Below are 15,591 nucleotides of genomic sequence, written 5' to 3' on the forward strand. Positions count from 1 at the left end.
ACACACCGCTGTACTTTGAGGGGCCCTGTGCCAGTGCCAATGCGAACAAGTGTGCCCCCCTGCTTGCTCAGGATCACAGCACTTGCAACGTTGAAATACTTACCTCTCCCTGCTCCACCGCCGTGACGTAGTCCACGTTTCCTGGGCCCACTAAAGCCTTGAACCAGCCCTACCCCCCACAACTTTTGCCAAATGACCCCCAATTTCCTATGCCCAACTATTATTATAAAGTTAATTAAGATTGACAAGCTTCAGAAACAAGAATGGATGTTTTTGGCATTAAAATGGGCACTGTAGGTGTTTTCCTGGCCTCCACTCACTGCCGACTATGCTTCCCCATTGACTTGCATTGGGTTTCGTGTTTCGGTCGATCCCCGACTTTTAGCGATAATCGGCCGACTGCACTCGACTCGACTCTGGACAAAGTCGGGTTTCACAAAACCCGACTCGATCTTAAAAAAATGAAAGTCGCTCAACCCTATATCCTACCAATGAGTTCCTCCTGTGTGGCGGTAGTAGTTTCCCTCCAGTGCCTTGCCAAGCTCTGACGGGCCGCTGTTAGAACATGGGTGATGACTGGAACTAAGTGTGGGGGAAGGAGGTCCAACCCAATATTTAAGACTGCCAAGGGCCCTCTAGGGTTAAAGGGAAACCTATCAATGTCCTAATTAAGTCTGCCACTCGATTCCACAATCCTCTTATCTTGGGGCATCACCACCACACATGACCCAGATCCCGTTATTTCCCACATCCCTTCCAGTATAGTGAGGAATATGATTTGTTAAATTTGGAAATTTTCTAAGGGGTCAGATACCAGTTCATATGTATCTTCTTTAGTTGTTCAAGATGATTAATGCAGGAGGAGTGCCTTTGAGTAAATGTGGCCACAATCCACCAGTGTTCGGGGGTGGATGAGAAAGAGAGTGCTTCCTCCCAGACATTCATATAGGGGAGTTTGACCATCTCCACTGACGAATTAAGAGTCCTATAAAACAGAGACAATCCATGTTCATTTGGGTATTCTACTTTAAAGTATTTCTGTATAATGTCTGATGGGTCAGGACTCCACCGAGCTGGAAATGTATACAAATGGATAACATGACGAATTTGGAGGTATTGATACAAGCATGTTTTGGGAATCTTGTAAAGTTGGGACAAATCTGCAAAGGAAGGGAACACAGGGCCATTTAAGAGTTTGTCAAGGGTGCTTACACCTGATTTCACCCACAGGTCTAGAGACAACCCAGAGATGTGTGCTTTTATCGCTTTTACAGAAATGAATTTAAATAAGGATTTTATCACTGTTCTATCAAGATTATTCCAATAAGAAATCAACGAAGACATGGTATAAAAGGGAAAACTCGAATTCAGAGGCTTTAGTAGCTCGATCTCTGGCAAAAGTCTAGTAGACCTGTTTGGAGCAAACGGTCTTTCTATTTGGAGCCATCTATAATTAAGATCCCCAGCCCACCAATCCTTTGCGACCTCGAGTATGGCTGCCTTGTGGTACAAAGATAGATTTGGTACACCTATGCCACCATGGTAATATTGGAAATGCAGAGCCCCGACTGCCACCCTGTTTTTTTGTTTTTCCAAATAAACTTATCAAGTAGGGATTGTAGGAGCCCTATCCATCTAGTTGTAAGTTTGAGGGGGAGACATCTAAACAAGTAGGTAATCTTAGGCAGAAACATCATTTTTACCATTTGTATTCTGGCAACCCAGGACAGTGGGAGAAGAGTGTACCTTTCCAAGTCCCCACAAACTTCCAAAATCAGCGATTCACAGTTCAACCTAATTAGATTTTCAAATTTTGTAATTTTAATTCCCAAATATGTAATTCCTCCCACTTAAAGGAAAAAATGCTCTAGTATTCTATCCTTTACCAAAGGTGTAATAATTATGGGGAATATGATAGACTTTGTGGCATTTAATTTGTAATATGAGATTCTGGAGAATTCAGCTAAGGTGTCCATGACACCCACCAGGAACTCCTCCACAGTGGTGAGAGATAATATCACATCATCTGCATACAATCCCACCACATGGTCCATATCTCCCACACGGACTCCATGTATGCTTGGATTTGTTCTAAGTAGGGGTGAGCCTAGCCTCTGTGCACCCCCATAGTCCTCCATATAGTATAATGCACCCCCATAGTCCTCCATATAGTATGCCCCCCCCATAGTCCTCCATATAGTATAATGCAACCCCCATAGTCCTCCATATATTATAATGCACAGCCCATAGTCATCAATATATTATAATGCACTCCCCATAGGCCTCCATATAGTATAATGCACCCCGCATAGTCCTCCATATATTAGAATGCACCCCATATTTATCAATATATTGTAATGCACCCCCCTAGTCCTCCATATATTATATTGCCAGTGTACGAGATTGTATCAAAGGCAAGGATACAACCTTTGACGTATATGAACGTCAAAGGTGATGAAGGGGTTAAATTACATTATATACAGCACACATATACTGGACAACACATGCTCATTACATACACATCATATAGTCACGCACATCATACATGTCCTTAGTACACACATGCTATATAACAGATGCAAAGCAGGTACACATCATATACACAGAAAATGCTTGCAGGACAAGTGTATATATATACACACCTCAGTATTCTCGCAAGATATCTAAACGCACAAACATACACAGCCCCCCACACACACAGAGATAAAACACACACACGCAAGCACAACGACACACCACGTAGAGAGACACAACCCACACACCACAGAGAGTCACAATCCACACACACAGGCAAACACACCACAGACACAACCCACACCACAGACACAACCCACACACCAGAGACAGACTACACACACGCAGACACACAACCCCCACACACAGACACAATCCACACACCACACAGAAAGACAGACACAACCCACACAGACACACAACCCACACACAGACACGCAACCCACACACAGACACCACACAGAAAGACACAACCTACACACAAACAACCCACACAGACACGCAACCCACACAAGCAGACACAGAGACGCAACCCACACACAGATGCAACCCACACACAGAGACGCAACCCACACACAGACACGCAACCCACAAAGACCACACACGCAGACACACACAGGCACAACCCACACACCACAGAGAAAGACGACCTACACAAAGACAGAGACACAACCCACGCACAGACACACAACCCACACAGACACGCAACCCACACACACATACACAGACGTACACACAGACACACACAAGCAGACACACAGACATGCAACCCACACAGACAGTCACACAGACACACAGAAGCAGGCACAGACACGCAACCCACAGACATGCAACCCACAGACAGACCATACACACACGCAGACACACAGACACAACCCACACACCACACAGAAAGACAAAACCCACGCACAGACACACACACAAGCAGACACACACAACCCACACACACGCAGCTCACACACAGACACACACACAAGCAGACACACAGACAACCCACACACACAAGCAGACACAGACATGCAACCCACACACAGGCACGCAACCCCCACACACGCAACCCACACACAGACACAAGCAGACACACACAAGCAGACACAGGCACGCAACCCACACACAGACACGCAACCCACACACAGACACAAGCAGACACAGACACGCAACCCAAACACAGACACGCAACCCACACAGACACACAGAGACACACACAAGTAGACACACAGACACGCAACCCACACAGACACAACCCACACACACACAGACACAACCCACACACCAACAACCCACACACAGACACGCAACCCACACACAGACATGCACATACACACAGACAAGCAACCCAGAGAGACGCAACACACACAGACCTAACCCACACACGAAGACACACACGCAACCCACACACAGACCCGCAACCCACACACAGACACACATACAAGCAGACACACAGACACGCAACCCACAGAGACACAACACACAGAGACACAACACACCTACAGACATGCAACCCAAACATACAAGCAGACACACACAACACACACAGACACGCAACCCACACACACGCAGAAAGAACTCTCACACCACACAGAAAGACACAACCTACACACAAAGACAGAGACACAACCCACGCACAGACACACAACGCACACAGACACGCAACCCACACACATACACAGACGTACACACAGACACATATAAGCAGACACACAGACACGCAACCCACAAAGACATACACAGACGTACACACAGACACATACAAGCACACACAGACAAGCAACCCACAAAGACAATCACACAGACACACAGAAGCAGACAGAGACACGCAACCCACAGACAGACCATACAGACACACACAGACACAACCCACACACCACACAGAAAGACACAACGCACACACAGACACGCAACCCACACAGACACACACACAAGCAGACACACAGACACGCAACACACACACAACCCACACACAGACACAAGCAGACACACACACAAGCAGACACAGGCACGCAACCCACACGCAGACACGCAACCCACACACATAGACACAGACACAAGCAGACACAGACACTCAACCCACACACAGACACGCAACCCAAACACAGACACGCAACCCACACACAGACACAAGCAGACACACACAAGCAGACACAGACACGCAACCCACACACAGACACGCAACCCACACACATAGGCACAGACACAAGCAGACACAGACACGCAACCCACACACAGACACGCAACCCACACACACATACACAGACGTACACACAGACACACACAAGCAGACACACAGACACGCAACCCACAAAGACAATCACACAGACACACAGAAGCAGACAGACACGCAGCCCACAGACAGACCATACAGACACATGCAGACACACACAGACAACCCACACACCACACAGAAAGACACAACCCACAGACACCCAACCCACACAGACACACACACAAGCAGACACACGCAACCCACACACATGCAACTCACACACAGACACACACTAGCAGACATGCAACCCACACACACAAGCAGACACAGACACGCAACCCACACAAAGGCATGCAACCCACACACAGACACGCAACCCACACACAGACACGCAACCCACACACAAGCAACCCACACACAGACACAAGCAGACACACACAAGCAGACACAGACACACAACCCACACACAGACACGCAACCCACACACAGACACAAGCAGACACAGACACGCAACCCACACACAGACACGCAACCCACAGACACACAACCCACACACAGAGACACACACAAGTATACACACAGACACGCAACCCACACATAGACACGCAACCCACACACACACAACCCACACACAGACACAAGCAGACACACAGAAAATGTATTGAACAGCGCTCAATCCAGGTGTAGAAAATCTTTAAAAACGAACTTTATTCAAGCCATGGTTCAATGCGACGTTTCGACCATAACATGGTCTTTATCAAGCATGATTGAGCGCTGTTCAATACATTTTCTGGTTGGCTGTATCCAGGACGGTTCCCTGGATGTGGAACGAGTGCTCTACCTAACAGTGAGTGCTGTCAGCCTATTTTGTTTTTACAAGCAGACACACACACAAGCAGACACAGACACACAACCCACACACAGACACGCAACCCACACACAGACACAAGCAGACACAGACATGCAACCCACAGACAGACACGCAACCCACAGACAGACACGCAACCCACACACAGAGACACACACAAGTAGACACACAGACACGCAACCCACACAGGCACACAGAGACACACACAAGTAGACACACAGATACGCAACCCACACAGACACACATAGACAACCCACACACACAGACACAACCCATACACAGATATGCAACCCACACACAGACACGCACATACACACAAGCAGACACACAGACAAGCAACCCACAGAGACACAACACACACAGACCCAACCCACACACGCAGACACACACGCAACACACACACAGACCCGCAACCCACACACAGACACACACATACAAGCACACAGAGATGCAACACACAGGGATACAACCCACACACAGACATGCAACCCACACACAAGCAGACACACACAACCCACACAGACACGCAACCCACACACAGACACACACAGACAGAACTCACACACCACACAGAGACACAACCTACACACAAAGACAGAGAGACAACCCACACACAACACAAAACACACACACACACAGACACATGGAGACACACACTCCTCTGTACTACAGGGGTGAGGGCTGGTGTGCATGTGCAGCTTCCCCTGCTCGCAGCAGCTGAGCCCCACACCCACTCTCTCTGCCGGGATTGCCCAGCAGGAGATCTGTCACCTTGTGTACTGGAGCTGCTTCTCCTTGGTATCTTCCAGCACAGGTGGCTGCTCTGATCTTATTTCAAGGCTCTCAGTTCTTCCCTTCAAAGAGGCGCCATGCAGGAGGACAGGAGCACTGATCAGCTCTTCTGTCAGTGATGTGTCAGCGTTCATTGGCCAGTGTTCTCCTGCAGGACACCTCCCCTCTCTGAGTTGCTGACCTCGGAGCATAAAAGCCACACACCAGAACTGTAATCAGAGTGCATATTCCCCCAGTATGAAGGGGGGCAGCGGCACAACAGGAGGATAGCAGGATGTCACGGAGAGAAGCGCGGCCAAATGCAGGCACAAGCCAGCATCTGAAAGAACGGCCCCCCGCAGAAGCCGCCCCCTTTTTATCAGCAGGTGGCCGCCTGAGGTAACCGACTCAAGTGGCCTCATGATAGCGGCGCCCCTGGTTCTAAGAGCCTTTGCCAGCGGCTCCATTAGCAAAGCAAAGAACACCAGCGAAAGAGGGCAGCTCTGCCGGGTGCCATTAGACATCACAAACCGGTATGAGGTGAAGTCAGATGCACCCACCACCATGTTCGAATTAGAAAATAGGGCAAATATAGTCTTTTTAATATCTCACACAAATCAAAACTTATCCAGAACCTCTCCCATATAACCCCAGTGCACTCTATTAAACCCCTTCTCTGCATCAAGAGACAGCAGTACTTCGGGGAGTTTACTAGTTTCCACTATCTCCAACAAGTCTATCACTCTTCTAGTGCCGTCCTTGGCTTGTCTCCCAGGGACAAATCCAGGAACTATCAGAGAGGGAAGAACTGACATTATTCTGGTCCCAAGGATTTTAGAGAATACTTTTAGATGACAGTTTATTAAGGAGATAGGCCTATAATTGCCAGGAGTATTCGGGGGCTTCCCCGGCTTAGGAATGGTTGTGATTACTGCTTCAAGGTTTTCATGGCTTATTGAAGAACTTAATTTCCAAAAATTGAAAGTTTTTAGAAGGTAAGGAGCTAAAGTTTTGACTAAACAATGATAATAAGTGTTAGAAAATCCATCCGGGCCTGGTGCAGAGGATTTTATAGTAGAACGGACTATTTGTTCTATTTCAATGATAGATAGGGGAGTTTTAGATCACATAGCTTAGCTAATAATTTGGGGAGAGAGATTCTTTCTAGGAAGTTACCAATTTCTTGTGAATTAGGCTGAACTGTATGGGGATCCTCTTTCAGGTTGTATAGTGAATAATACAATTGCCTAAATTCTTTAGCAATGTCAATCGGATTTAGTACTTTTGTCCCATCAGGTTTATTCAAGTATGCAATCCTATTTCTTATCTCCCCTTTTTTGATTCTCCTACATAAAATCTTTCCTGCTCTATCACCCATTGCATAATATTTTGTTTTGGATTTTTTAAGAGCTTTTTTGTACTGGAATAAAAGTAGAGCACGCAGCCTCATTCTATGTTCCGTTATTTTTTAGGACAATTGTGGAGTGGGGTTTTTCTTGCTGATTTGTTCCAAATTGTTAATGTGAGTAAATAATAGTGATGGGAGAGCAATAAAATGCTTGGGTGCTCGTTGCTCGGGTTGGGAAAATTGTAATACTCGGGTACACGACCCAGCAACGAGCCCAATGTAAGTCTATGGGAAACTCGAGTATTTTTACCCTGATTCCCCCCCGGGGGTCCTTTTAAGGTCTAAAAACATCGGAAAATGATTGAAACACTGCTCAAGTAACAAGGGAACATCATGGGGATCACCCCTGGAAGCAGTTCTGACTCCTAGGTCACAGCTGTAAGCAATGTTGTCAGAGTTTCACGACATTTTTACAGGTGCACCAAAAACATACAAAAACAAAGCCAAAATGGATTTTGCTGGGAAATATGTTAAGGCACATCCTTTCCAGGGTAATGACTTGTACATAAGGTAAAATAATTAACCCCAGACCAAAATGTTCCTCCACCACTAGGGCCATGTTCACACGCAGCGTTTTTTATGCGTTTTTCAACTTTAACATTGCTTTCAACCAATACAAATGCATTCACTGGGAAATGTCATTGTAACATTTAAAAATCCTAGCTGGCCATGTAGTGTGTGACACATATGGACACATCTTGTTTCATTTATGAAGGAGGTACGCTTAAAGTCACAATAAGGGTTGAGCGAAACGGATCGTTCATTTTCATAAGTCGCCGACTTTTTGCAAAGTCGGCGTCTCATGAAACCGAGCCGATCCCTGTGTGGGGTCTGCCATGCGGTACGTGACTTTTGCGCCAAAGTCGCATTTCAATGACGCTAAAAGCGCCATTTCTCAGCCAATGAAGGTGGACGCAGAGTGTGGGCAGCGTGATGACATAGATCTCAGTCCCCACCATCTTAGAGAAGGGCATTGCAGTGATTGGCTTGCTTTCTGTGGCGTCACAGGGGCTATAAAGGGGCGTTCCCGCCGACCGCCATCTTACTGCTGCTGATCTGAGCGTAGGGAGAGGTTGCTGCCGCTTCTTCAGAAGCAGGGATAGTGATAGGCAGGGTACATAAAGCTACAAACCGCTTGTGCTGTAGCGATTTCCACTGTCCAACACCACCTTTTGTTTGCAGGGACAGTGGAAGCTACATTTTTTTTTCCTTAGCGCTGTAGCTCATTGGGCTGCACTAGAAGGCTCCCTGACCCTGATAGCTGCGTTGCTGTGCCTGTGTGTACACCGCTGTGCAAACCAACTGCTTTTTTGAAAGCACAAATCCTGTTTTTCCTTCCTTTCTGCACAGCTATCTTGTGTGTTTGTCCACACTTTTGTGTGCAGCAGTCCTTTTTATAGCTGCCTGCCATACTTTTCTGAGATAACTGCAGGGAGATAAATATTGTCAAGTCTGCCTCCGTGCCATTGCTGTGTGTGGCATCTGTCTCTCATTGTGTGGCACCGAAAACCACTGTGTAATACTTGGCCATTTTTTTTTTTTTGGGGGTACATTCTCCCTTTTCAAAAAAAAAAAATTAGTGGGAGATAAATATTGGCAAGTCTGCCTCCGTGCCATTGCTGTGGGTGGCATCTGTCTCTCATTGTGTGGCACCGAAAACCACTGTGTAATACTTGGCAATTTTTTTATTTTTGGGTACATTCTCCCTTTTCAAAAAAAATTATTAGTGGGAGATAAATATTGGCAACTCTGCCTCTGTGCCAGTCCTGTGTGTGGCATCTGTCTCTCATTGTGTGCCACCGAAAACCACTGTGTAATACTTGGCCATTTTTTTTTGGGGGGGTACATTCTCCCTTTTCAAAAAAAAAAAATTAGTGGGAGATAAATATTGGCAAGTCTGCCTCCGTGCCATTGCTGTGTGTGGCATCTGTCTCTCATTGTGTGCCACCGAAAACCACTGTGTAATACTTGGCCATTTTTTTTGGGGGGGGTACATTCTCCCTTTTCAAAAAAAAAAATTAATGGGAGATAAATATTGGCAAGTCTGCCTCCGTGCCATTGCTGTGGGTGGCATCTGTCTCTCATTGTGTGGCACCGAAAACCACTGTGTAATACTTGGCAATTTTTTTATTTTTGGGTACATTCTCCCTTTTAAAAAAAAAATAATTAGTGGGAGATAAATATTGGCAACTCTGCCTCTGTGCCAGTCCTGTGTGTGGCATCTGTCTCTCATTGTGTGCCACCAAAAACCACTGTGTAATACTTGGCCATTTTTTTTTGGGGGGTACATTCTCCCTTTTCAAAAAAAAATAATTAGTGGGAGATAAATATTGGCAACTCTGCCTCTGTGCCAGTCCTGTGTGTGGCATCTGTCTCTCATTGTGTGCCACCGAAAACCACTGTGTAATACTTGGCCATTTTTTTTTTTTTGGGTACATTCTCCCTTTTCAAAAAAAAAAATTAGTGGGAGATTAAGATTGGCATTTCTGCTTGAGTGCTGGTCCTGTGTGTGCCATCTGTCTCAAATTATTGGGGCACAGAAAACCTAGTGTGTAACATTGGGCCTGATTTTCCTTTCAGTGTCAGGCACCTATAAAGGTATATATAAATCCTACAGAAGTTTAAGTTCACCTTATAAGTTGTTTTACAGTAACAAATAGCATTACTTTGGTTACATTTTGCAAACAATGAGGAAGTCTAGTGGAAGAGGTTGTGGCCGTGGGCGGTCATTGTCAGCTGGTAATGATGGTAGTGGTGGTGGAGCATCAGGTGGTCGTGGTAAAAGCAGTACAGCACCTAAGTCTCGAGTTGTTGAGCCAGGTTCGTTGTCTGGCTACACAAGGCCTCAAACGCTCTCTTTTCTGGGAGTAGGAAAACCACTTTTGAAGCCGGAGCAGGAGGAACAAGTATTGGCTTTCATTGCTGACTCTGCCTCTAGCTCTTTCGCCTCCTCCTCGGAAAGTGCCAAATGTCAGAGCAGTGCATCGTCAGTGGATGCTCCCGGTCAGGAACAAGTCGCTTCCTTGTGTCATTTACCCAGAACAACAGTGAAGGATGCGTCAGTCGACAGAACAGGTTACTCCATGGAGCTCTTTACACATACCGTTCCTGGGTTAGACACTGAAACAGTTAACAGGCCATGCCCATTCGAAGTTGAATCGGACATGGAGTGCACAGATGCACAGCCACAGACAGATTACTATGCTGTTCCTTTGACTCAGACCAGAACATTGCCCTCGCAGTGTACTGAGGCAGAATCAAACCCAGCGGAGACTATGGTGCCCCGTCACAAACGCAATACCACCGGCTTACACGGTGACACAGACAAAGTTGCACACGACATAGAAGAGGAGGTCATAGATGACCCAGTTGTTGACCCCGATTGGCAGCCATTGGGGGAACAGGGTGCAGGCGGCAGTAGTTCTGAAGCGGAGGAGGAGGAGCCGCAGCAGGCATCAACATCACAACAGGTTCCATCTGCCGGGCCCGTATCTGGCAAAAAACGTGTGGCAAAACCAAAAGCAGTTGGAGGACAGCGTGGTGTTGTGAATTCGGTTTGTGGGCTCCCCCGGTGGTCTGTTATGGTAGTGTCTCTTATGTGCCTTCCTCCATCTCTGATTACCTGTCGCCACCCTCTTGGGGAGTTTCCTATTTAAGGCTGCTTGGCTGTTAGTCACATGCCGGCCAACAATGTGCTAGTAGCATTCTGTTGCATTCACCTGCCTCAAGTTCCAGTTCAGCTAAGTTGAATTTTGTTTCTTGTTTTGCTATTTTTGTCCAGCTATCTGCAATGTGACTCTTCAGTGCTGGAAGCTCTTGTGGACAGAAAATTACTACTCCAGTGGCATGAGTTGTCACTGGAGTTTAAAGTAATTTCTGGATGGTGTTTTTGAATAGTGATTTTTAGGTCGACCGTGAAGTAACTCTTTCCTGTCCTTCTGCTATCTAGTAAGCGGACCTCACTGTGCTAAATCTGCTGTTCATCCTACGTATGTCATTTCCTCTGAACTCACCGTCAATATCTGTGGGGGCCTACTATCATCTTTTGGGGTTCCTCACTGGAGGTAAGGTAGGCCTGTATATTCCTCTTATAGGGGTAGTTAGATCTCCGGCTGGCGCGTGGTGTCTAGGGCATCGTAGGTACATCCCCCGGCTACTGTAAGTGTTGGGTCAGGTTCAGGTCACGGTCGACCTTAGTTTCCATCACCCGAGAGCTAGTCCGTTTTGTATTTTTTTCCCGTGGTCATTGGGGTAACCATAACAGTTTGGCCGGCCCGTAAAAAATCTATGTGTTAAAATATGCACTAAAGTAGGAAGGAGAAGAAAAGGTTTTTTTTTTTTTTCTGTGTTTGAAAGTGCACCTTAGTTTGATCATTTGTATTCCTTGCTTAAACTGCAGTCTTCAGCCTTTTTTTTTTTTCTCCTCTCCTCTTAACCTCTGAATGCTTGGGTTACACCCATTTGAAACATGGATCCACAGAGTTTAGTTGCGGGTTTGAATAACCTTGCGACAAAAGTACAGAACCTACAAGATTTTGTTATACGTGCTCCAATGTCTGAACCTAAGATTCCTCTGCCTGAATACTTTACCGGAGACAGATCCCGGTTTTTGAGTTTCAGAGAAAATTGCAAATTGTTTTTGTCTCTGAGATCTCACTCTGCTGGTGATCAGACTCAACAAGTTAAAATTGTTATCTCTCTACTGCGCGGCGACCCACAAAGTTGGGCATTTGCATTATCGCCAGGGGATCCTGCGTTGTTAAATGTAGATGCGTTTTTTCAGGCTTTGGGGTTGCTTTATGAAGAACCTAATTTGGAGATTTTGGCTGAGAAAGCCTTGATAGCTCTTTCCCAAGGACAAGATGAAGCTGAGATATACTGCCAGAAATTCCGTAAATGGTCGGTGCTTACTAAATGGAATGAGTGCGCTTTAGCAGCTAATTTCAGAGAAGGTCTCTCTGATGCCGTGAAGGATGTCATGGTGGGGTTCCCTGTGCCTACAGGTCTGAATGATGCCATGAAATTGGCTATCCAGATTGATCGGCGTTTGCGGGAGCGCAAATCTGTGCACCATATGGCGGGGTCTTCTGAGGAAGAATCTGTGCACCATATGGTGGTATCTTCTGAGCAAAAACCTGTGCACCATATGGCGGTGTCTTCTGAGCAAAGACCTGTGCACCATTTGGCGGTGACCTCTGAAAAGGCATTGGAGCATATGCAATGCGATCGTGTTTTGTCTAGAGGCGAACGTCAAAATTACAGGCGCAAAAATGGATTGTGCTTCTACTGTGGAGATCCAGCTCATGTTATATCAGCATGCTCTAAACGTATAAATAAGGTTGATAAAAAGGTTGATAAATCTTTTTCTACAGGTACCTTGCAGTCAAAATTTCTTTTGTCCGTGACATTGATTTGTACCTTATCATCTGTGACTGTGAATGCTTATGTGGATTCTGGCGCCGCTCTGAGTCTCATGGATTGGTCCTTTGCCAAGCGTTGTGGGTTTGATTTGGAGCCGTTGGAAGTTTCTATTCCCCTGAAGGGTATTGATTCTACACCTTTGGCTAGCAATAAACCACAATATTGGACACAAGTGACTATGCGTCTTACCCCAGACCATCAGGAGATTATTCGTTTCCTGGTATTATATAACCTACATGATGTCTTAGTGCTTGGATTACCATGGTTACAGATTCATAATCCCGTCTTGGACTGGAAATCTATGTCTGTGTTGAGCTGGGGATGTCGGGGTATTCATGGGGATGCACCTTTGGTTCCTATTTCTTCATCTACTCCCTCTGAGATCCCAGCATTTCTGTCAGATTTTTATGATGTCTTTCAAGAGCCTAAAGTTGATTCTCTCCCTCCCCACAGAGAGTGTGACTGCGCTATTGAATTGATCCACGGTAGTAAGTTTCCTAAGGGTCGCTTGTTTAATTTGTCTGTACCTGAACATACTGCTATGCGGGAGTATATCAGAGAATCCTTGGAAAAGGGTCATATTCGCCCCTCGTTGTCTCCACTAGGGGCAGGATTTTTCTTTGTAGGTAAAAAGGATGGTTCATTGAGACCTTGTATCGACTATCGACTTTTGAATAAGATTACAGTTAAATACCAGTACCCGTTACCTTTACTGACTGATCTGTTTGCTCGTATAAAGGGGGCTAAGTGGTTCACTAAGATCGATCTACGTGGTGCGTATAATTTGGTGCGGATTAAGCAGGGGGATGAGTGGAAGACCGCATTTAATACGCCTGAAGGCCATTTTGAGTATTTGGTAATGCCTTTCGGTCTCGCAAATGCCCCTTCCGTTTTTCAGTCCTTTATGCACGATATTTTCCGTGAATATCTGGATAAGTTTATGATTGTGTATTTGGATGATATTCTTGTTTTTTCGGAGGACTGGGAATCTCACGTTCAACAGGTCAGGAGAGTTTTTCAGGTTTTGCGAGCTAATTCTCTTTTTGTAAAGGGCTCAAAGTGTAGTTTTGGAGTTCAGAGAATTTCCTTTTTGGGATATATTTTTTCCCCTTCATCTATGGAGATGGACCCTGTCAAGGTCCAGGCTATTTGTGATTGGATGCAACCTACTTCTTTGAAGAGTCTGCAAAAGTTCTTGGGTTTTGCTAATTTCTATCGCCGATTTATAGCGGGTTTTTCTGCCATTGCTAAACCTTTGACTGATTTGACCAAAAAGGGTGCTGATGTTGCTAATTGGTCCTCTGCGGCTGTGGAGGCCTTTCAAGAGCTTAAGCGCCGCTTTTCTTCCGCTCCTGTGTTGCGCCAACCTGATGTGTTACTTCCGTTCCAGGTTGAGGTGGATGCTTCGGAGATCGGAGCAGGTGCAGTTTTGTCGCAGAAAGATCCTGACTGCTCAGTAATGAGACCATGTGCGTTTTTCTCCCGAAAGTTTTCGCCCGCTGAGCGAAATTATGATGTGGGAAATCGGGAACTTCTGGCCATGAAGTGGGCGTTTGAGGAGTGGCGTCATTGGCTTGAGGGTGCTAGACACCAGGTGGTGGTCCTCACTGACCACAAGAATCTAATTTATCTTGAGTCGGCCAGGCGTCTGAATCCTAGACAGGCGCGCTGGTCGTTGTTTTTCTCCCGATTTAACTTTGTGGTGTCATATCTGCCTGGGTCCAAGAATGTGAAGGCGGATGCCCTCTCTAGGAGTTTTGAGCCTGACTCGCCTGGTGATTCCGAACCTACCGGCATCCTGAAGGATGGGGTGATATTGTCAGCTGTCTCCCCAGACCTGCGGCGTTCTTTGCAGGAGTTTCAGGTGGATAGGCCTGATCGCTGTCCGCCTGGTAGACTGTTTGTCCCTGATGATTGGACCAGTAGAGTTATCTCGGAGGTTCATTCTTCCGCGTTGACAGGTCATCCTGGAATTTTTGGCACCAGGGATTTGGTGTCTAGGTCCTTCTGGTGGCCTTCTTTGTCTCGAGATGTGCGCATGTTTGTGCAGTCTTGTGATGTTTGTGCTCGGGCCAAGCCCTGCTGTTCTAGGGCCAGTGGGTTGTTGTTGCCCTTGCCTATTCCTAAGAGGCCTTGGACGCACATCTCTATGGACTTTATTTCTGACCTTCCGGTTTCTCGTAGGATGTCTGTCATCTGGGTGATTTGTGACCGTTTTTCCAAGATGGTTCATTTGGTACCTTTACCCAAATTGCCCTCCTCCTCTGAGTTGGTTCCTCTATTTTTTCAGAATGTGGTGCGTTTGCATGGTATTCCTGAGAATATAGTGTCTGACAGGGGTACTCAGTTTGTGTCTAGATTTTGGCGGACGTTCTGTGCCAGGATGGGTATCGATTTGTCTTTTTC

General features: G+C 46.3%; 1 protein-coding gene across 1 annotated transcript in view; it reads right to left on the reverse strand.

The window, feature by feature from the left end:
• LOC143783250 (uncharacterized) overlaps positions 1–6,511 on the reverse strand; it is a 54,285-nt gene extending 47,774 nt beyond the window's left edge. The window contains exon 1 of the mRNA XM_077271665.1: positions 6,357–6,511. Coding sequence (XP_077127780.1) covers positions 6,357–6,511 — 155 coding nt within the window. The remainder of the gene's footprint in view (positions 1–6,356) is intronic.
• Between the last annotated feature and the right edge of the window lie 9,080 nt (positions 6,512–15,591).

Source organism: Ranitomeya variabilis, chromosome 6 (assembly GCF_051348905.1).
Source record: "Ranitomeya variabilis isolate aRanVar5 chromosome 6, aRanVar5.hap1, whole genome shotgun sequence".
NCBI lineage: Eukaryota > Metazoa > Chordata > Amphibia > Anura > Dendrobatidae > Ranitomeya > Ranitomeya variabilis.